Source organism: Simochromis diagramma, unplaced genomic scaffold, assembly GCF_900408965.1.
Source record: "Simochromis diagramma unplaced genomic scaffold, fSimDia1.1 OVJJ01000685.1, whole genome shotgun sequence".
Classification (NCBI taxonomy): Eukaryota; Metazoa; Chordata; class Actinopteri; order Cichliformes; family Cichlidae; genus Simochromis; species Simochromis diagramma.
In genome coordinates, this window is record NW_024387477.1 from 8,292,745 (window position 1) to 8,317,177 (window position 24,433).

The following is a 24,433-nucleotide window of genomic DNA, read 5'->3' on the forward strand; positions in this document are numbered from 1 at the left end:
GTCTTAAAGTAAGCAAAGCGCTCCTTGAGAATGATGTCATCCAGATGGCAGCGTATTGTTCCTCCAAAACGTACAGGATAATGTTCTTTAGCATTAATGGAGTTTTCCCACACTTGGAAGTGACCCATGCCGTGTGCACTACACCCACACGCCACCACAGATGCTGTTTTTTTTGAACTGCACACATGTATAGAATGAGCGTGGAAGCAATTTTTAGTCCAGCTTTACAAGATGCAACCAAACTTTGTCAGAAATGTGATTGTTTAGCAACCTTATGTCGAGATCATAAGGTGCTGAATGTACTGAGGTTTATGTCAATTAAAAAAATGCAATTTTAAGATATACCAGATTTTTGTTGCTGAACTGAGACAATTTAGTGATACGTTGATGTCTTGAAGGGCAAATAAAGCAAATATAAATATAGATTAATGCAAATAAAATTCAACTGTTATGCTAGCTGACACGTTGAATCGAGCAGTGAGCGTTTAAGGCGAACATTTCATTCATTTCTCATTAATCTGAATGTTTTTGGAGGTCAAAGTAGCAAAATAAAGACAGCTGAATATTTCTGTAAATAGCCTGATTCACTTTCTGGCAGACGAACAAAAAGCCTGAATCCATTTTCTGTCACATTTGTACATGAACGTCGGCTAATCTCAACCCAGCAACACCTTTAATGAGTTTAGACACCTTTAGATTTTAATTCATGATCAGATTTTATCAACTCCAGTTTTGTATTGCACTTAGATTCATGTTATGTGTTGCACGACTGAGAACTGGTCTGGCATAAAAACAGCTGCTAAACAAAACATATAACACATGTATATATTTTGTACTAATTAAACAAGACATGCTAATTTGCTGTAGCTTTAAACCACATATGATTTTAAACGTCTCTTCTAACCCTTTTGGGAAACAGGCACATTTCACAACTATTCCTTTAAAAAATAAAAATCAATGACTAAGAAATGTGCACTGCTCTGAGTGTCATCTTGTGATCGCTCTTAGACGTGTCAACCCCGATACCATGATAGAAAAAATAAATGCCTATAATCTTGTTTTATACATCGTCATAGCTCTGAAATTAAAAACAGAACAAGCATATGGAGCCGACATCATTGTTATTTAGAGAAAAGCCAACATTTATTAATCTGAATTGTACCAACACACCAACATAGTCCAAAGCACTATGAAGCAGAGTGTGAAAGACACCCAGTGATAAATTTCTTCATTTTTAGATAAATTATAGCAATGGTCCAAACAAAAAAAATGCTTCGTAACTAAAGCAACCCTCAGAAAGAGAGGGTGTGTGTGCACTGTCCGTCTTTCCAAATCTACACGTAACCTTCACACGGAAAGAGTCTTTACTTTGGTCATACACTCAAAAAAATATCAATCTTCCCAAATAACTGCATCAGAAGAGGCTTGTCAACCAAGGCTAAGGGATATGATGGTTAAAAAAATGCTTTTAGGATGTTACCTGTAAATGAAGCTCAAATTGTAGTGAGACCCGTCCATGATTTATTAGAGTTCCTTCCTCTTAGTCTCAGTGTTATGCTTACATGAAAGTGACCGTGACATACGAGCAGTTCACGGGGGAGCTTTTCAGTGTTTTTTTGAGTGCCGCCATCTAAATGATGTACAAAGGCCTTGACGTTCCACAAGTCAGTTTTATCGTATAATTGTGTGAACAGGATAATGAACTAGTTTGCACAAAATAACTCGTGCAAACAAGATAAAAAATATACATATATCGCCTTCCACTGGGATCAGATCATCTGCACATCTTCACATTTTCAGAATAAATGTCGAGAACAACGTGACGGGCAAACATACTGCAGCACAGCCTGCTGCACGTATACACCCTTCATATATAAAAACCAAACCTAAGTTTCATTCCTTTTGTAAAGAATTGTTTTTAAAAATCATATCAATACAAATTGCATCAATATCAAGGCATATGCAAGTCATTACATGTACGCTCATCTGTTTCCAGAGCAGAGGAAGATGTCAATAAACCTGATGTCAAAAAAAAAAAAAATGAGGAGGAGGGGGCAACCATGTTGACTAACAGATGTCTTGCACGCACGTATGTGATATACAAGGTCTCTTATGCTTTGCTTCAGCTGAGACAACTGGCATATAAGCTCTCTCTCTCTCTCTCTCTGGACATCAGCCAGTGCTAAACACTCTTGCTCCCTGTTCCTGCTCCTCCTCCTCCATTTTGGCGAGCGCTGGCCTTTATTTCCATGGAGAGGAGGAGAGATAGTCATTATAACAGGGTTTTGGCTGGAGTGGGTAGTGGGGTAGTGGGGGATGTACCCGCCTGCCCAATAGCACGCAGACCAGGGATTCCAGTGTAGGCCATCTGTGAGGGATGAACAAACATGGTGGGTGGCAGCTTCTCTCAACAGGAGCAGTTCCCACAGCCTTTCACACTGTTGAGGATCTCCTCCTGCAATTTCTTCCTCTCCTCCTCCTTCTGGGACAGCCGCTCGGCCCGCGGCTCGGCCGAGTTCTTGCCGCTGTTCAGGATTCTGCTGTTCTGAGCGTTCCAGAGGTTTCCGTATAGGCTGCCAGCGGTGCTGAGCAGAGCCTGGTGGGTGCCTCGCTCCGCCACTTTACCCTAAGCAGAGAAAAGGAAACCAAATTATATGGAAAAAATAAAGTCTAAATGGGGGGTGGGGGGTTTCACAGGACAATAAAAAGGGCTGTTAACACAGAATCATAGCTAGCATCTCTTCACGGCCACTCTCTCTGCAGACACCCCCCCCCCTCCAATAAGAATCCCTGCCGCCTCCCCAACAACTGTTGCATTCCTCTTGCAAAACACGCAGACACGCACGCAAATCCACACACATGCCACACAGCCCTCCCACACAGTCACACACAAATGAAAGCACCCCCCTCCCCCCACCGCCCATGAGCATGCAGAGGTGTTGGCATCATCTTTAGTGCACCCAGGATGAACATGTGACTGCTTCCGCTCGTTATTTTAATGAGCACCCCAGGCAGTCCTCTGCTGGTGACACTAGCAAACGCCGTGGCGACATCACACGCAAACATGCCTCCTCGCCACGACCCTCTGATCCCCGCCATCTGACTCGGGAAACACGAACGGCACAGGCTCAACTCGCCGCAGTTCAAAGAGAGCCTCTTCTCATTTTATCCCATCTGACTCGAGCGCTGGCGGAAAATGTCACTTCACCTGTGTTACATTTTATTTGAACTCTTTCTTTCCAGATAATAACTGACTTCACTGTGTTGTGCTCTGCAGCGTCTCCGAGCCCAAGCAGCTGGGACAGCTCTGTAATGCAGCACACAATAGCAAAGCACACCAAGTATCGCTGCTCACCTCCACCCTGACTTAAACGCATCTGACCGAAAAACCGCATAAAGCCATTTGTATGGCGAGCGCCACGGAAAGACATGTTTAGTCGTGGATAGGGCCTCATCAGTGTCTGGGAAGCTGGCCCATACATTATTAGTCACCGAGACAAACAAGACACGCCATCTGACCAAAACACCCAGTTGAGTCTGACTGGTTTAATGAGCCCTTATGGAGAAAATAATACATTCACTTCTACCAACAGTGTCCTGTTGTTGTTGAAATTAATGAGAGAAGCTAAACAAAGCATGTTTTTATCACGTACATTCAAGAAAGGTAAATAAATGAGTGCCAAAAAAAAAAAAAAAAGAAAAAGAAAGGAGAGAGACAGACGACTTGCTAACTTATTTCTAGTTGCTGGCACAAGCGGTGCACTGGGGGTCACGCAGTGCGGGTCATCATCCTTCAATGGAAAATCGTCTAATTGGACTGGCAATTAACACACTGCGTGTTTATACTTGGGCACACTCAGCAGTCGTATGAAATTGCATTACACCTGAAGATGTTAATCAGGGCAGAATGAGATCAAGTAAAAAAAATAAATGGCTGAGTTCTCACCTCATTGAGTACTATAATCTCATCTGCGTCTACGATGGTGGAAAGCCTGTGGGCGATAAACACAGACGTCCTGTCCTTCACCATCTCCTTCATTGAAGTCAGGATGTTCTGGATGCACACAAGGACAAATAACATTACTACACTGTTAAGCTTTACAAGAGTACCCCCGTAATCCAAAGGAAAATATTTCCAAGTTTGCAATAACAAAGGTCTGAAAAGAAAGGGAGGAGGGGGGGAAAAAGAGAGCATGAATGACAGGAAATATATGAAATGTACTCGCAAACTTTGATTTGAAAGAGAAGCTAAGTCAACACAATGTTGCTCAGCAACATCCACCTCCATATGCTTTTTTCTTTGCAGTGTTTACATATGATAATTTAAAAACACCATCATGACGAGAAGCAAGAGAGAGAGGAAATAAAAAACTCAATTAACAACCACGTCTACTGCCCCACTCTTTTCCCTGAAGTTCAGTGAGGGCGCGCTGAACTTTCTCATTAAATGTAACATTTACAAAGACTGTGTGGTTTAAGCTGAGCTGGAGATTAAGTAGGAGAAAACAGTGGCAGGTGGCAAGGGAGAACATGGGGGTGGTATGCGTGCGTGTGTGTGTGTGTGTGCAGCGGGTGTATGTCGCAGCAGGTATGTGACGCAGGAATGAGCTGAATTATTGTGTACCTACAGCAGGTGACTGAGTGGGTGTTTGTTCTGTTAAATGTGTATGCAGACATGCTAATGTGTGCGTGCAGCCGGGAGCGGGCATTTGTGGGTATATTAGAAATTGGTGCTAGTGTCTGTCACTGTCAGACTGACCTCTTCAGTGATGGAGTCCAGGGAGGAGGTTGCTTCGTCATACAGGAGGATGGGCGGATTCTTTAGTATCGCCCGTGCGATTGCGACCCGTTGCTTCTCCCCTCCTGGAACAAACCAGACGTCATAAATAGCAAGGCGAATGCCAAAACCTTTGAAATACGCGTTACTGCAAGTCTCTGTCTGACCCTTCTCGCTAGATAATTACCTCAAACTGAGGGCCAACACCTAGACTATACCAATGCTACACGTTTCAGTCTGGTAAGAAAATGAAGGGAAAAAAAAGAAAGGAAAAAAACCCAGACCTGATTTAATTGTGAAGAAAAATCAGCAGGACGCAAAGATTTCTCTCCCGCTGTGCCTGACTTTGCCTTTATTACATATGAGCCGTGTGCGGCCACTTGAAAGCGAGCGGTGTTAGGGGAGAGTAAATACTGCTGGCAGTGGAGAACAGAAATGAAGAAAGTTAGGAGTCTGAGAGCCCAGACTGCCTCCTTCCTCGTCCCCCCCCCCAGCCCCCCCCCCACTCCCTTCCTCCCTCCCACCTCTCGCAAACTCACAGGCAGCTGTCACGTACAGCCGCAGTGAAATTAATGAGAAGTTAGTCATGTCTTTATTTTGTCCATTCTCTCACTCACTCTGTCACTCCACATAAAGAAATCTGTGCTGCCAGTAATTGCATCTTGAATGCTGAGTGAAAATGCTCACACTATGTGTGTTTACGTGGGCTAAATGAGTTGCACAGTGATGCTAGGAACCTAATACTACACAGTCATGTGTAGATCAAATGAGGGTGACTAACTGTAAGGCAACATGCCATTAAACAAGTTCAGACACTAAATTGAAGAAAATGTTGAAGTAATGACAGTACAGCGAGAGATTAATCACAGTTAAAACTATTTCAAAAAGCCATGCTCAGAGGCGAAATGTCAGGAACGTCAGCTCAGCAGCTATATGATACAATGCTCCTGGTTCATTCATGGTACTTTCATATAAACATACTATGCTGAAACTAATGTTTCTAACAATGTGCTCATTTCATTGAATTTGATAACAAAGACAACAGAATTTATTTGAAAGAAAAGCTACAACATGTGCAACTCTTAAATAACAATGAGAACTTATTGCTTCATCTCTTTATTCTGCCCTACTTCACGGTCAAGATGACCTGCTGAAGTTCAAACTGAGCAGCCGTTACAGTGAACGTGGCATGGCTGTTGGTGTCAAATGGGCTGGTCACAAATTGCTGATATATTGAGAATTTTCCCACATAACCATCTGTAGGGTTTATAGAGAATGATCTTAAAAAAGAAAGAGCGAGAGAGAATATCCTGTGTTCTCTGGATGAAAATGTTGATGCCAGAGATAAGAGGGGAATAGTCAGACTCCTCTGAGTTGATAGGAAGGCAACAAAGAGAAGAGCAGCACAATCCTGACTCGTATCAACAGTTCAGGCTAGTGATGGGGTGAAATGGTGGCAGATTTTGGGCCTGTTAATACCAACACAGCATGGTTTAAAGCCACCAGTCTACCTGAGTACTGTTGCTGACCTTATCCGTAATGTATCCATCCTATGATGGCTGCTTGCAGCAGGATAACATGTGCCATGTCACATAGCTCAAATCATCCCAGACTGGTTTCTTGAACGCGACAGTGATTCCACTGCACTTAAACAGCCTGCGCAGTCACCAGATCTCAATGCAACAGAGCACCATTGAAATGTGGTAGAGCGAGGGATTCCAATCATGAATGTACAGCTGAAAAATCTTTAGCAGCTGTGAGATCTTTTCGTGTCAATATGGACCAAAATAATGTTTCCAGCATGTTTCTGAATCCATCCCATGAAGAAATGAGGCAGTTCTGAGGCCAAAAAAAGAGGTCAAAGCTAGTACTAGCCAGGTGTGCCTAATGATGTGGCTTCTAAGTGTATATAGTCAGTTAAACTGTGTTACGTTTATATTTTCATCTTAGAAAAAAATCAATTTTTCGCTATTAATTAAACATTTATAAAGTTATACAATTTACAATCCAGTGAAATAACATAAACAAAAAGTAGTTGATAACTGATTAAGCAAAATAGGGCTCAAAACATGTATTGTTATAACATTTTCCAACAAATGGTTTCAACAATGGTTTTGATTTTGGACTTTTAGCTGTTTGAACATAAATAACTAAATAAGAAGCCCATTTTTTTGTTTCTTCTTAGAAAATTCCATTTGTTATGAATCATTCTTTTTTTGTGTGATTTTAAAATAAATGAATGGAACCAGTGGATACTCTTCAGTGAAAATAATAAAAAGCAAACAAACAAGAAAAACAGCCAGTCTTAGATTTCTGTATAACTACTATATTATAATGTGGAACTATTAGCGCGCAAATTATTAAGAGAATGGGTGTGATTTTCTTTTTTCCAGTGTAGTATACCATCCAGAAAAAAGCAAAACAAGGCTTTTCCGTGGCTTGCATGGAAAGAGCGTACTTAAACAGCAGGCATAATGATGCAGCTAACCTGACAGCTTGAGGCCCCGCTCCCCAACCTGGGTGTCATAGCCATAGGGCATCCTGAGGATAGCGTCATGGAGGCCTGCTAGACGAGCTACTTGATAGACCTCCTCTAACGTGGCGTTGATTTTCCCGTAATGCAGGTTGTAGAAGATGGTGTTGTGGAACAGAACGGCATCCTGACAGAAACACAGTTAAGAAAAAAATAAGGCTTCAGAGATTATTTTTTTTGTTTTTTTAATTGCAGCAGTGAAAGAAACAGAAGACTGCAGTTACAAAGAGGGAGAACGTGAAGGAAGCAAATGACAAAAATATGTGCATGTACCATCTGTTCAGATCAGCCTCTGAGCTCACTGCAGTGAAAACCAAACTGAATTCAGCTCATTTCTGAATGCTATTGTTAATGGTTAATGTTACATTGTTCTTTGCTGCCCCCTTGTTGTGCTTAATCACTAACAATATATTATTACCTTTACCACTTAGAGACAAAAGGTCCATGTGCTTCTTCTGAGGAGGAGAAGGTTCAGACCCCACCACCCCACCCCCGCCAAAAACACAAAATAAAATAAATAAAAATCTCTGTGTGGCTGATAAAAACACTTTTTCATTTCTGTTTATTTCTGTGATGGATTTTCTCATACCTGAGGAACAACCCCCAAAAGCTTCCTCAGGCTGTCAAGGCTGACGTCTCGGATATTCTGCCCCGCTATGTAGATGTTCCCCCGCTGGGGCTCGTAGAAGCGGAACAAAAGCCGCACAATGGTGCTCTTCCTGCAACCAGACATGGAACCAATCGTCAGCATCCTTCTGTCTGTGAGCTGGGGGGAGCTACACCCCCCACTCTACTGATGATATGTGATAAGACTGTCTAAGACATGCAAATAAGATGACACGGGCTGGGTTAAAGGTTTAACGTACAGCACAGATCTCAAAAAGGTTACCTACCCCGACCCGCTGCCGCCAACTATAGCCACCTTCTTCCCAGCAGGTACTTCGAAGGACACTCCGTTTAGGACTTTCTGGCCCTCCAGGTATTCAAAATAGACATCCTCAAAGCGGATGGTGGCCTCCTGTGGTGTGATGGTTAATGGTGGGGCGAGATCCTTCTCCTAGAGCGCACCATCAGAGGGTTAAGACAGGCAAAATGGAAAAAGAAGAGAAGGATCCAGAACAGCCACTGGCAGAGAAGGCTCAACATGATGCAACATTACTCCAACACCTTGTAAAGAGGCATACTGCTGGAGCACGGAGCCTACATGGACTGCATAAAGCGAGACATTCACAGCAAATTTGAGAGGTCGTTTCAAAAAGGCCGTATGAATCTTCACACGCTGCCCTTCACAGTGATTGAAGGATCAATAGGCGTGAAAACTTTCGGTACATACTGAGCTCAGTCACAGTGCGGCGATGCAGCCAAGGTCAGCAGTGAATAAAACGCTGTCCTTAGCTTCAGAGTAAAAGCATGTTCTGCTCAATGTCTATACCACCTAATAGCAACATAATCACACACTATCCACCTCAGTCAATTAATACAAATAACTCTCAGTCCATTAGTATAAACAGATGATAATTTCACACCCTGCGACATGGGAAAAAAGCCAAAATAATTTGTCTTTTATTTAGTGTTGCAGCTTCAAGAGAGGGAGACTTTTAAATTTTTTTACATCTACATAATTGGCCAGTGTGTTACCAAAAAAAGACCCCAACAAAACCCCCACATACTCAGACAGTAATGGCCTGCTGGGCAGCGCCATTCCACTGGGAATTACAATGGAGAGGAATATTACTGATGAGAGAAAAGTAACTGGACAGATTCATTTCTCTGACTGTAATTACAGGCTGCAGATGAGAATGGCCTTTGTATTGTTAGGGAGGAGGTGCCCATTTGCACTTAAGTGCACTCTTCTGACGCAACATAGGCTGTCTAAAACAAAGAAAGGAAAACGATCCATACAATGAAACATCCCATGATATAAGAAAATCAAATAAATATGAGGTTTGCAGATTAGAAATTGTACAAATGTTGGGCATTTTATAATTTAAAGAGCAGGATCTGTCTAAACGTTCCTAATTTCTATAGGATGAAATTGTGCACTGGTGGTAGATTAATCCCACAATTATTTCATTATTTTAGTCATTTTTCAGGAAGTACTGATAGAATTGTTATTTGCACCCTCAGCTGGCAGGGGAACAATAAAGGAGACACTGAGAAAGCTGCACTGCAGGCAGAAGTGGCTTTTGTTAACAACAAAAAAACATTAACAAGGCAAAAAATTAACTTTAAGAGGCTGCCAGCTTCTTCAACCTCTCCTGTAACCACAGGATGAGACAGACCAATACCGTGCTTTGAAAGCGCACTCAGTAATCACTAATGACCAAAATTATATGAGTGTAGCAATTTTAACAGAAAGCCATTCACTTAAGTGCAGTTTGACCTTTCATTTCTCCCCACTGACACTCCTTTGTTTCTGTCTGTTTTGCTACCACTAGTCATAATCAATAATTGCGCTGGAACACAACACAAATATTAGGCAAGTTAACAAGTTTATCATTTGTATAGTCCAACAGATAATTGCAACACAACAAATTAACTGAAACACTGGAGTGAAATTAACTATAAAAACAAGGGAAACAAGGCCTAGTTTTTTTGGAGGGGGTTTAAAGAAAGCTTTTAATATACTACAAAACTCAGACTAAATTATGGATGCTCTAATTAAAATGACCACTGTTTAGTAACTAAAAAACACTGAATAAATCACTAAGTAAGCAGCCGATAGATCCACAAGAAATTCCCATGATATCCCCAAACTGATCGCATTAATGCAGCGAGCAATGTCATGCACTACAAGTGGCAATAGACGAGGAAGCACCTGAGTCACATGAATCACGTAATTACTATGTTTGACTGCAACCTATCATTTTTTTTTACAACACGTGCATAGGTTAGTCATGCAGCAATAAGAGAAACTCAGTCTGCTGTTAAAATCTTTTACCGCTCGCTTTTTTTTTTTTAAATCTGCTGGAGAAAATGGATGGGTAACAGACTTCATCACATTTTGGACTTGCCTTTATCTTCAATTTTTAAGATTCAACTCTGTGGAGATTCATTTATTCTGCTCTGATTCACCTATTCCGTTCTCTACCGTCAGGAGGAGAAAAAATAAATGTGAAGAAGCGCGTGACAGGCCGATAAGTTACCTTTATCTTGGTGTCGACGTTGAGCAGGGTGAAAAGAGTGTTCATGTCTATAAGGGCCTGTCTGGTCTCTCTGTACACTGTACCCAGGAAGTTTAAAGGGAGGGAGAGCTGAAAGAGCAGCCCGTTCACCATGACCAGGTCTCCCACCGTCATCGTACCTATAGAAAAGCAACAGAACAGCTTACAGCGATGCACATGCTCTTGCTCTACTGTATCATGTATGCATCTTTGGATGCAAGATCCAAAAAAATAAATAACAGCCAAACCTTTTTTTCCTCCTTCTCTTTCTTTCAAGCTGAGAAAGTAGACAAACCATCTCCACCCCCTGTGATTTCAATTTCTGCATCAAAGCTATTTTATATCCTATTCATGCCACTTTTTCATGCTTGCTGTGTTTTGTTCTCATTTAGTTTCTATTATGCAGTTCAGGCAGAGTTTACTTTTCGTTTCCAGTTTCATCGGTCCATTTGATTTTATTTTGAGATGTTTAAACTTATTTATGTCTAAACCCTATTTCCATTGTGTTCTTACCACAAATCATTGGCATGAAGAGTTATATTCAGCTCAAGTCAGTCTAGCAAGTTTTTTTTTGTTTTTTTTTACCTTTACACATGGATCCAATTCAATTTATGGCTCAAAAGAAATCGGAAGCCCACAACAGACATTTACGTATCACCTTTCCAAGCTCCACACTCACCTGCTGCAATGCCCTTGCTAGCGAGCAGCATGATGGCGGTGAGGCCGACGCTGAAGATGGCACTCTGACCAAAGTTGAGCATGGCGAGTGTGGACGTGGTTTTTAAAGAGGATGACTCATAGATCTTCAGGAATCCATCATACCTTTCAGCTTCGTACTTTTCATTATTGAAATACTGCAGCAGAGATGAGAAGTATTAAGACACAGAGCACAGGCCACGGAGACAATGAGAACATTCACAAAAGGAATGAAAGAGTAAGTCGAGAGTGAAAGAGGGAGAGACTCAAATATGGTAATGGTTAAAGGTTAAGGAAGCATGGAGAGCCGTGTCGGCCAGATAGACACTTTTGCGCAGCCTGCCTCGAGGCTGCATTTGTTCTCTGTGACCGCTCTGGGCATAGTCTGGGTCTCAGTTGGCCTCTAAAGCACTTTTTCATGTCTCTGCCTCTTAATCTGCTCCCGTTAGATTTTAAAGGATGTGGAAAGCAATACAGCTGCCTTATCTTTGCATGGTGAAGATTTGGCAGTAAAACGGTAATAGCAGAATCACAACAAATGTTACAATTATTCGACAACTGGAACAAGAAAAAAAAGAAAGAGAAAAGCCTAAACATCCCGTGCAAGTTAAACAAGAATTGCTGCAGATTTTTCATCACCGACATTGTCATCATCCTCTGTGTTTACATCTGTAGCAGCTTACACAGACACCTAGATTACTAACGGAGTGCACATAGCTCTTTTAAGTGTTACACCACACAAGCAGCACTAATTCTGATTAAGACATACAGCTATCATTTAAAGGGGGGAAAAAAGAAAGAGCCTCAGCTACCAGCACTCTCCTGCACATCTCTTAAATTCGGCACATAAAACAACAATATAATCATAACAATCCTCCTCAACTCTGCTGCCAATTACCTAATATTGTTGCTGCACGGCTGTTTGTTTAGCTTGCATCATTGTTTCTCTGCTCTGGTTAAGTGGGCGATTTGCTTCTCTAGCTAACGGCAGTGGTGCTGTGCGGACACAGACCTGCCACTGATTTGCATATAAGGAAATGCACCGAATAAGCGAGACTAGAAAGTAGCGCATGGAGGACAAACCGAAGCAGTGCAAGGAGCCGTATTCAGGTTCTCATCCAGCCCTTTGTGAAAGTGGAACGGATTTCTGAGTGGGCGGAGATCTAATTACATATGCACACTCACAGCTCAGAGTGATGCTAAATCCGGCCGCATTGACACAGATGACACAAAATAACACAGAACAAAACGTTAAGAAAAACAGGACGCAAAATAATACGGCAAAGAAAATAACATGGTATCCAAAATATATCTGCAACGGCCAACGAAGCAATGAAACGCGACACTGATTATGTTTGTGTTTGTGCTGTGTACTAAAAGATTACCTAAAAAGAGATTTAAAACTGAACAAGATAGAGTTTTAAGGTAATGTGACCTTGAGAAAAGTTTACAGTAACCTTTACTGATCACATCAGGCAGGTGAGACTCTTTCTCACTCATAAACCACCCAGGACTTCAGATGACATTTCTATTATATTTTTAAAGCCCCCAGTGGCAGATACCTTTCAGTCCAAAACTATAATTGTGACACAATTTGGGCCATTGACTAAACCGTGAAAATAGTCCTGAGTGTCCGGTGATAAATGTCTCATTGTTTGTAGCTACTGAAGTGACATTTACAGAAATGGTGGACAATTTCATACTGAGAAGAAGAGTGCCGCAGAGAATTAAGAGGAAGAAATGAAGACAAAGAAATATGAGAAAAGTAAAAACACAGGAAATTATGCTTTTATAATGTGTGAGAGCTGAAAAGAAAATAGCTGATGGAATAACCAACAGAGAATTAATCAAATATTTTGATATATTCAAGTAGAAATGCAAAAGAATTCCAAGTCTATGAATTGGGATAATTTGAGGTTTTTGGTCTCATGTGACAGATAAAAATGATTCTGAAATAATTAATCCATGTTTTACAAACATTCTGACCTTATACATATATAAAAAAAGCATGCTTTAAATCATTTTCCTGAAATTTCGTCTAACATAATAACAACCATTCTCCAAGCCAAGGTTTGAGTGCTTTTGCAGCGTTTTTCTTATTGCTGGTGTTTGGCCTCTCAGGGCCACTGTATTATAGACCTCAAATAGATAATATAAATATTTAGATGGTGACATACACATTTGTTAATATCGATGTGCCTGGCCAAAGTCAGCTCAAGGAGCAGATTTGGTAGGTGTGTACAGGTGTGTGTGTGTGTGAGGGGCATTTGAAACTCACCTTAACAGTCTCGTAGTTGAGCAGCGAGTCAATAGCTGCATTGCCTGCTTCGTTGTCTGCTTTGTTCATTTCTATTCTGAAACGAGTCCTGTGTGCACAGACACATGAACAACATGGCAGTCACTTGCATCAGTACAAAAACCCGGGTCATGGACCTTTCCGGACTGTGACACTGGCAGTTGGAGCTCCATTGAAGTAAATATTTGAAATTTATTTGGTTAAGTAATTTACATGCAACAGTATCAATTAAATGTTCACAGGAGTTCTTTCTTAATAGAGTAGAGTCTTGCTGACTCTCTTCCCTGGGAGAAATCTTCCTACTTTGAAATAATAGCTTCAGTGTGACTGGTAATTCCAGTCCTTAATGTGAGTAATGCACAGCTTGTAAATTTGGTCTACTCATTATTGCCATGATGAAGTTGCTTTTGAATATGAAATGCTATTACATGCATTTCATTATCGACAAACTGAAAATCAAAACAGTGACTGGATTTTTTTTTCTCTATCAAAAATGATAGAAAACGGGAGTTTGGTGCAAATTCTGGCGAATCCTTATGTGTAATGGGTTGGTGTTGCCACGGATCAGGCTTGTTTTAATACATCTCATGAGCATTCGAACAGACTGGGCTCTGAGAAGTTTTAAAAAGAGGCTCTTTGTCATGTTCTAGCAGTTAATGAGCAGTTTATCCAACGTGGGTGGACAATGTGAGGCCGTTACTATCAGACAGAGGTGCTGACAAGGAGGCTGTACTTGGCTGGCGGCAAAATTTAGGCAATTTGGGAAACCATCGACTATCGTTTGATGGCTTAGCCTCTTGGAGCAAAGAGCTAATATTTCATAGCTTTCAGTGTAGCCACAAAATATTCCAGTTGTGTGCTCTGGTCTTTGATTACCACTTTGTAGTAAGTCCTTTTAACCAACTGCATTTGTGCAGACTTTGTTTGCAAATAGATAAACATTGTCTGACAAACTGGTTGTAATTGGAAATCAAAAAGTTTCTGGTACCAAGAAACATTTTTTAACATATTCATCCAATTTCAAAAACATTCTTTAGGTGGTTGATACTTTTCTAAGAAACAACCACATCGATGAAAGGACCCAAGGTCTCAAAGCAGAACACTGCATTGTAATCAATCTTATGTAATTTGTCGGTGGCTTTAATCGTGGCTGATTTGTGGATTTCAAAGTGAGCATTTTTACAATGCAGAGAGCCACAGAAATGTTAACCTTTGAAGCGATTACAAATCTGAACAACAGGCAGACACAGGAAAAAAAGCAGAAAAAACATCAATCCTACCTCCACTGTGTGACGAGAATTGTGAAAATGGTATACGCTGATAAGGTACCCAAGGCCACTGCTGCAAACTGTCCGCCACACTTGTAATACTGCAGAGGAGAAAAGCACAGGCAGGAAGAAGCATCTTTTACATGCTGTAACTCAACAGCACTGTGATAAAAGTCAAGAGACCACATCAGACCAATCTATTAGCGTCACACGGTACTTTCAGAGGGTATTGTTTTTGATCATTCCACTGTGAAAGCAATGGTTACAAATGAATAGGAAAAGACAAGAAGTACTCATGATAACGCTTTAGCTATTTGGCCAGTGGAGTCTGCACTTGTTACAGGCAATCTGATCATCCACAGTGGAGTAATAGCACGAACTAAAAGATGAGCCCATCTTTCAGTGGAAGAAGGGGCATCTGTTTAGGGCACACTCCACAGGAGGACATTAAGATGCAAGAAAGCTTTAGGTTTCATCATTAGCACTAATGGGCCCACCAAAAGTTCACAGGGATTCATATTCCATTTAAAATGTAAATGAGATAGTATCTGTGAAATTAATTTCCGGGAAATCGGCTATGAGGAGTGGCAAGGTGATGTTAACATCAATCACTGAAACAGCAACACCAATAAGAAGTAAAAGCTGAAAAAGAATGCATAAGCACACTGTGTGGTAGTTTGTGTCTTCATTTACACCTATAACTCACCAAAATGGCACTGACGAGGGCCATCTCAAAGACCGTGGGACCGAGATTGAAGACGAGTGCGCTCAAGACAAAAGAGATCCCCCGTGTGCCGCGGTCGATGGCCTTGGACAGCGCCCCTGTCTGTCGGCTGAGATGGAAACCCAGATCCAGATTGTGCAAGTGCAGGAAGACGTTCTTTGCTATGCGTCGGATGGAGCTCTGGGCCACCTTGCCGAACACGGTGTTCCTCAGCTCGTTGAAGAAGGCTGCACAAGCCCGTGAGGCACCATCTGGGATAGCGGAGGAGATGGAGAGTTTAGGACACCTGCTGTGAAAAGCAGGGAGGTTTAAACTGCAGAAAGTGAGAAACTATTGCCATCCTGACCACGGGAGACTGTTAAAAGGCAGAAAAACAAGAATATGACCCACACTTGTCTTGTCCTATTAAACAGAACGCAGCGCATTGAGGCACTTAAGACTAGACAGGTTTTAGGCTCATTGACTACTCTGAGGAGACGGATCGTATGAGGTGGCAAGACAAGTCTTTCGCATCATCTCTGGTCTGCAAGCCCTGCAATGCTACAGCAGCAGTCTCCCCTCTGTAATTACAAAGCAGAATGCTGTCTGAAGCCTCACTACTATAGCGGGCCAGCTCACTGCAGACTGAAGGGAGGGAGGGTATCCGAGTGTTCAGCAAGGCATTGAGCGTGTATACCGACAGAACAGAGCAACAGAGACGAGGTTTTATAAGAATGAAATGTAAAGATGTGATCAAGTTGTCAATAAACAGGCTTAATTTGAATGCAGCGTCTAGACTTTCAGTGAAGGAGAGAAGTGGAAGCAAGCATGTCTTCATGTTAAAGAAATTATCCAATAATAAGATTTTTTTTTCAAAGGATCATTAATATACAGCAAGAAAACTGAGCTGTTCAGTCCGATAGCAACTCCAACTAAATACTAAAAAGAAAAGTCAGTTCATCTGAGCTCTCATACTGCTCATAAATTGTTTTACAAGCAGATGGCTAGCATGACTGTCACAAATTGATATTAGCCTGTGTTTGAATGACATGTGGTCTTCCTGTGGTGATTTCACTGAGTTGTGTGAATACATGGCACATCTGCTGAGACCAAAGTCAGGGCAATAATCGCTCTGTCTGCCGCTCTTCGTGGGGCTGTAATGTGGCGTTAAATAGGAATGCTCATCTAATGAACAATGTGTCCACATCTGACAAGGTAGGATGAGCACGGTGCACCCTTTTCAGCCAAATTACACCAGACACTGCAACCTACAAGCACTGTGTCCTCTGTGTCACGAAGAAGAATCTTAAAAAAATGAAATCTCCCTTTTGTAACAGCATCCTCATTTTCTTTCCTCATTCATTTTTCTTTGTCACTCCAATTCATCTCATCTTGAGCCCCCGTCATGTGCTTCAACTGTAGTATTAGTGTATAAGACCTAAGTGGGCTTATTAGAACAAGTGGCTACAGGGCTAGCATACAGAGCTTACAAGCTGATCTTAGTGAAGGCCACAGTGACTTACAGTGGTTGTTAGTATTGTCATGTTTATTCATTTTATACTGCTTTCCAGCAGCAGTTCCCAGAAATCCTACGCTAATCAGGAAGGCACGTCACATCTCACATCTCACTCCTGACTCTTTTCTTGTACTCACAGAAGCATTTAGACAAAGAGAAGAAAAAGGTGACCCCAAAAGAAGAAGTGAAAGAAGCAACCCTGGCCTCGCCACAGCACGAAAAAAATAACTACCTAACCACTTTCAAAGGACATTGCAATTTCTTCTCCACTGCTTTATAAATCTATTCACCTCTGTTTGCCTTGAGAGCTCACAGGTATCATACATGATCGTCCTCAGCACTCACGAGAGGGTCGTGAGGATTAAAAGGAACTCAGACACAGAACGAAGCTCATAATGTAAATAATGTGAGCGAGTAGCAGAGGTTGTGCCGTGGCATTGATATGAATGTGGTGAGAAAGGTCAGCCTGTAGATAATAGGCAGTCCCACAGTCCCATCTGATGAGCGCGGCACCTGCCAGTGCAATACAAGTCTGGGACTTACAGCCAATCAGCACGGCCGTTGCCATGGTAGCCACAGTGCTTGGCGCGTCATTTAGGTTCAGCATGTGTCCCGACATCTGGTTAAGCTCGTCCACTGCATACTTAAACATGAAGGGCACCATCACATTGGTGATCTGGGAAGGGAGAGAGAGAGGGACAAAACACTCAGAGGAGGAAACAGTTTCAAATAGCCTATTAAACTGACATATGTGTCCAGAGTCTTCTTTTTCTGGCTTTCTGTGGTGTCTCTGTGTGTGCAAACCTCACAGGTCTAGAAAGTAAAACTCCACTGTTACAAAGTAAAAACAAAGATTACCATTCAGGTGCATTCAGTTATGTGTATGCATGGTATGGTATGCTGGGTAGTGTGCATGCATGCATATGTTTTCATTTTGACTGGCTGTGCTGGTGCTGGAGAGGAGGCTGGTGCTTCCTGCTAATGGAATTGAAATGGTTATTAGGGCTAATTAAAAGCACAGGGACAGCTGTGTGACTCAGGCTGGGCGGTCCGCTGCGCATTAGGACAGACAGAAAACACGGCATCACAGAGCAAAGCATTTTCATTTTTAAAAACCATTTCATTTGAACATCTCAACCTCTAACACGGGGGTTACTTTATGTTCCTTTACCCCATCGAATTCTGTGGGGTATAAATTTAATAAAATATGACCAGCATATATGTGAAATAAACCTGTGCCACCTCTGATGTATGAAGGACACCTAATAATGGCCCATTTAAAGTGCAAAAGCTGCATCTCTAGGGTTCCTGCTTAATACTCTTGGGTATTATGCTCAGACAATAGAAGTCCTCTGAGTCCCTCAAGGAAAAACAATATCTGCCACTTTGCTACCAAGACAACAGAACATGACACAAAAATAGCCTGAGCCTATTATCACAGGGCCAAAACATGTCCTCAATTTTACCACTAATACATGATAAGGTTGGATGCGCTCTTCAAATCCATTAACGAGCAATGCTGGAGATTAAATTGACACTATGTCAATCTGTACCTCGCAGTATGTCATCCCATAATAGAGATGCTGTGTCAAGTAGCGGAGAAAGGCTTCGGGCTACAAAGAATTAGCTTAAGCTTATAGCAAGGCATGCAGACAGAGAAGGCTTTCTTTGAGGGCAACAAAAACAAGAGCTAGTATATAATCATTTATTTGAAATGAAAATGTCACCGATAATGTCCCTTGCAGAGGTGTGATGCACTTTAACCGCATAATTATTCTGCTGATTTAAAAATTGCATCCACACTGCTGGTGCTTTTAGTTCAAACAGACATACTGCAGAAATCAAGGTTAACTCCAGCCAAGCAGGAAAAAGGGAGGAGAAGATTGGATTGCATGTATGAGCTCTCTCCTCTTTAGCACACACTAGAGGGAGCCATGCTGAGTGGCAGCAGGACACGGTTATTGAGGAGCTGTGAATTTCTGATTGTTTTCCAGGGTGTAAATTAGAGACCATCAACAAATGAAGAGGGAATGCATCACGCGATGATTGGTGCATGCCATTAATTATTTCATAAGACGCTGTTTTAAATGCATGACTGTTTTAGTTTCACATGGGATCTTTACCAAAAGGTGATCACCCATCGTGAGTGCTCATGATGTTTAAACACAGGGTGGTCAGAGCAGAGAGGTTAATTGATTAAGCAAGAACATTTTTTTTTTCTTAAAATAAATAAATATATATATGTCAAAAAGATTAGCGTTTTAATATGCTTAATTTGTGTTTCAGTAGAGCTACCTGCTGTGGCGACCCCTTGTGAGTAGCTGAAAGTAGCTTTTAGTACACAACTGCAGAGTCACTTGTATCTCGTAACACAGCATCACTGTAGTAAATTCTCAAAGAAAAGTTAAGAAGACAAGCTGATCAAAGCAAAACTTCATCCTAAAAAACTACCAGTACAGCTGTTTGTGTGCCAAAAATGATACAATTTTTAAAAATCCTAACACTCATTAATCGAATTGCTTCCTGGATGACAGAAAACCAAAAGCAATAAGATATATAAACAGTGACGATACATCAAATTTACACAAAAAAGCATAATTTCCTGCAATAAACTGAGGACCTGTTCAATGTGTACCCTGCCCCTTGTCGCACGACATCTGCGATAGGCTGTACAGGCTCGACCCCTTGACCCTGAACTGGATAAGCAGTTAAGCAAATGAATGGATGTGCAAAATCACTGTATACAAAAGTGAAGCTACAGGTCAACTTTCTGCAAAGTAATGACATGCTGGTATAATTAATGACTAATTGACGCCACCCTTGCAAGAATTACATGTTGTAAATGTTTATTTGTTGGGGTTTGTTTTCATTAAAAATGAATGAAGCAGGTCCTGAATGCAATACTGAACGCCCCAATTTCATCTGTTGGGCTTCAGAGCACTTCACATCCACATTATCAGGCTTTTCACTTCAGTCTCATCCTACAACAACAGTGCCAAAAAAAAAAAAAAAGCTGGTGGCAAATAATAAAACCAAGCATTTCCTAACACAGAGTTTGTTAGACCTATTCAAATGACTTGGCTTGACACTGGCATTTTTTCATGACACTTGCTTCACAGATCTTACATTTTTGCACGTACTGAATTTCAAAAATTCAATTTTTCTGGAAATCTGTGAACGTTTTTTAGTTTAATGACAGCATAACTTTTCAAAAAGAAAGTGTGGATATGGCACGTTTACCCTTGTGCCCTCTCTTAAGCCTGAAATCAGCAGGAAATCTAACTGGTAACCCCTCTTAACCTGACGCCATAACGCTCCAGGCCAATCAGAGTGTGTCGAGAATGTTCAAGCATTGCTGTAACACCAATAACATTGGTTTAAAAACAAAGGGCTTTTCAACACTGGTTTTGCACACAGATTTCCCCAGGTTCTGTTAATATTTTAATATCAAATATTTTGGATTTTATATATTGAGAAACATTTTTTTTTTTTTAAACTTCTTGCTTGAACTGCTGTCAAAAAGCCAAATTAGTATTTGTGTGAATTATTTTTAGCATTCATTCAAGTTTTTGCCCATGTTTTTATACATTATATTGAAAAACGACACATGCATGCATAACAAAGCAAACACAATTTCTCACTTTTTAAAACTGATTTCTTGTCTTTAGCATTTTTAATTAAACAGAGCTGAAATTATTTGCAAATTTGATTAATCTTTTTTTTTTGGTAAAATATAATACTCATTTTTATGATGACTGTTATAACTAATAATGGTGGATTTAACTGAAGCCAGTGGTAACCTTGGATTATAACCTCTCTTTGTCACTGTGTTTCACTGTGAAAAGCCAAGTACATGATTTACAGAAATGTTTCTTAACATACTGATGATGTCCTTGCCTAAAACATCTACCAGGGGAGAAATTAATAATCCTCATTTCCAATTACCAATTCTCTAAAATGCATCTCTTTTGAAAACAGTAAGAAATTAAAATGAGCAGCAACATGCAAGAATGACTCTGAAGCTGTGGGAATATATGATGAGTGAAGACTGCAGGGGTTTTGTGCTAGTTAACAACTCTGTCTACAATCAGCTGAGTTTATTTTGTCAAAGTATCTTGCTTTCATCTAAGAATATCTGGCTCCTAATGTCACAAGGGAGGGCATTAGCTGTTAGCTAACCTTCTTCTTCAGGGTGGAACAAATCCACAAAGCATAAAGCAGAAGTAATGTGATAAAAATATCAGTTGTTGTTAGGTAAGTCCAAGTAATGTGGCTAATCACCAGTCAAACTAATTAAATTCTCTTTATATGATATATATAAAAATAAATAAAAGAGAAATTAAGCTTACCTTGGATCCAGCGAGCAGGCCCAGAGAGAGAGCAACACGGGCTCGCAGGTCGGGTCTATCCTTCGGCCACACATAAGACAGCATCGCAGACAGGATTTGAGCTGAATTCACCTCCTTTAGCTGTGTAAAAGACACAGCAGCAAACTTTATTTATTCAATAGAACACCTTGTAAAATATGTGGGATAACTGCTATGTTAACAGTCTAATGTGCCTCACTGGGCAATACTGGCAAACACCATACATTTAGCATTCAGTGTTGACAATCCCAGTAACCTAAAGATGGCTCTCTGGGCACGCACGTAGAACATCAAATGTCAACAGGAGTCCCCAAGGAGATATGGCAGCCACGATGACAGCAGAGTCTCCAGGTGGACTTGGGGATCCAGTCTGACACTACAAGTCCCACGAGATACCTGGGCTGTCATCCCAGCTGAGGCCGAGAGCCCACTGGTGCCAGCATAGCTGTTTACCCACGCTCCAACACACATCTGCCACAGGGACTCTCCACAGGCCGGAGAATATGCAGTAATTCCTCTAATCCACTCAATATGGTGGCACCATGTTACGACGCTGCTGTATGGCAGCACCTCCTAACAAATTACAGTGAAAGTGCACCCAGCACCTGCTTTTAATCAAATACAATCAGCAATGTGTGAAACTGCTGAGGGAGGATTAAAATGAACAGTTTAATGCACTACTGAAGTTTCTGTAAGGCCCAACTTCGTTACAGTTACTCGTTTTATCTGGAAATATTAAATGTAACTCAGCTTTCAGTTAAACTCTTCAATGTGGAGTTAATATTAATACCTAACCCAAGTTCTTGTAAAACGAATGTCTCTTTTATTCAAGTCACATAACATATGTGAAATTCTCAGGAGTCTTATTTTAGCGTTTCGCCCATTAGGCAATGAAGCCATTAAGAGTTTAAGAGTTCAGCCCCCTAACCCAATTTGACAGAGAAAACTCATTTGACCAGCAATAAGACAGTCTGTGTCAACGCAACATGCGGTTACATTTCCAGGTAGGTGTACATTAGATTGCGGCATAAGGTTTCAGAGGGATTTGCAATTATGATGTAACTACAGCTAGATTCAATGCAGCAGTTTAAATCAGCTTTAAGGCTGCGTAACACCAAACTGATTCACAGATATGACACTGTTTAGTTTTGTCATCTTAAGAATAACAATGGTCAGCATTTTCAAACAAAAAAAATTAAAGGTTTCATGTCATCCAAGCATGAAAAGTTTCACTAAGTAATCATTAAAACAAGGTACCGTACTCACCACATTTTTTGGGTCTGCGCTTAGTCCCCCGCCTGCATTTCCGTGCCAACATGTCCGTTTGTCTGTCACCTGTAAGTGCTGTGGAAGGGGAATTCACTGTTACCCTATATTAATTAATTTGAATAACAGGACGCCAATATGTGATTATTTCTTAATACACACTTACTTTTGCAGCTTCCAAAATCTGACGACTTTTTTCGCTCCTGTTGGTGCTCCATGTTGCCGTTCGTAGGTGTGGAGGTGAACTTGACTGAAACACACAAGAGCACTGATTTTACCAATGTTCCTAAATTTTTCAATAATCATGTTTACCACACAGAGAGAAAGTGTAAAACAGTAAATAAAAGCAAGTAAAATTTAATAACCCAAAATTCACATCATGTAAAACAAAGAGCAGCGGTGCATGTTTGATTTGTCACAGTTTTTACTCCGGATGCACTTCCCTTCTATATTCGATTCCTCCCAGAATCAAATGGAGGATTTTTTACCTCTTTAGGCAAATGGGTAAACTACTACGCTCACATCATTTAAACAAATAAGTACTAAATATTTAATTCATTGTGTGATTTCAGCAAATTTTTTAAGCATTCATAGTCGGAGTTCAAAGGTTATGCAAACCAAACAAACAGAAGAGAAGTTGCCTAAACTGGTTTTTAAATAAAGGTTTGGTAAACGTTTTGAAACACCGAGAACAGGAAATACCACATTGAAGCACAGTAATGGATCAAGCAGGACCTGAGTGCTTAAAAACACAGCATCTGTATGGTTCATTTAAGATCAAACTGAGCGTAAACCTACCCTGTAATAAGACTCCAGTGACTATGAGTGAAATAGGTTAACATGTTTGATACTTTCATTTCCTATAAGATACAGCACGACTGTAAACATCCCTCTTATCTGTTTTGACCTGCCATGTGAAGATGACAGATGAACGGCATACTTAACATGAGGTGAGAGTGAACCATTCTAGTGTCAGACACATTAAATGGCAATGTGACAACTTGGAAGAGTTGGAGCTAAGAATGAATAACTTCTAAAAACAGTAAATGTGCCAAATAATTTATAACAGCGCGTTTACGTGACATGACAGTTACCCTAGGTTTGACAGGGTGGGACGGTCTTGTCTAAGTTTTCAGTAAAGACCGATAACACGTGACTGGGACCTTTGACAGGCGTCAGACTTTGCACGCGCACACACACACACATATTGAACTGTATTTTTAAGAAGCCTGTTTGACTTTGACGTGCTTTCCGTTCAGCTGACATACATTCAAAACTAACAACGACGTTATGACATAACATGAGTAACCTAAGTCGTTAAGTTAATGCAGGGTTAGCTACTTAGCCAGCTACTTAAAGCAAACCCAAACAGCTCTTTTAACAGATGACAACCGCCTGTCTCGCTAACAAACCAGAAAACAAGTCATCTATCTAGGTATCATTCCTGAAAGTTACTTAGAAAGACTTTTTCTCTGCCCTTGCCTGGTGGCTAAAAGCACCGTGTCCTCTCTGACCAGCCCCGTCCTCACTCACCGGATATGTGCTTTGGCGTGCATGGCCAGCCCCCGGCTCATTACGACTTTTATTCCATACATGATACGAGCTCGTCTGCCGAATGAGAAGCGCTAGTTTTCGTTTTTGAAAGTGAATGCCGCATTTCAGCGATGCCAACATCAGCGCCATGTTGTATGAGGAAGGAGGGCAGTTAGTCAACACGCCGGGTACGTCATATCCGGCCTTCTTTAACGTCGTGTCAAAGCTAGCAGGCAAGCAGGTTTTCTAATCGCTGCGTTTTGGCAAGGAATTGTTTTTAACACGACCTGTTTCGGTGTCTGTACATCTGCGAG

At 41.1% G+C, this 24,433-nt stretch overlaps 1 protein-coding gene across 1 annotated transcript; it reads right to left on the reverse strand.

The window, feature by feature from the left end:
• Positions 1-677: 677 nt before the first annotated feature.
• abcb7 (ATP-binding cassette, sub-family B (MDR/TAP), member 7) lies at positions 678-24,299 on the reverse strand. Its single transcript, XM_040015691.1, has 16 exons — positions 24,120-24,299; positions 22,753-22,836; positions 22,587-22,664; positions 21,303-21,422; positions 17,497-17,629; positions 15,441-15,709; positions 14,747-14,835; positions 13,449-13,536; positions 11,154-11,328; positions 10,457-10,614; positions 8,204-8,367; positions 7,900-8,029; positions 7,266-7,437; positions 4,760-4,863; positions 3,947-4,054; positions 678-2,626 (listed from the first exon to the last, which is right to left on the reverse strand). The coding sequence occupies exons 1-16, from the start codon at positions 24,267-24,269 to the stop codon at positions 2,408-2,410; spliced, it is 2,241 nt and encodes a 746-aa protein (XP_039871625.1). The 5' UTR covers positions 24,270-24,299; the 3' UTR covers positions 678-2,407.
• Positions 24,300-24,433: the final 134 nt, after the last annotated feature.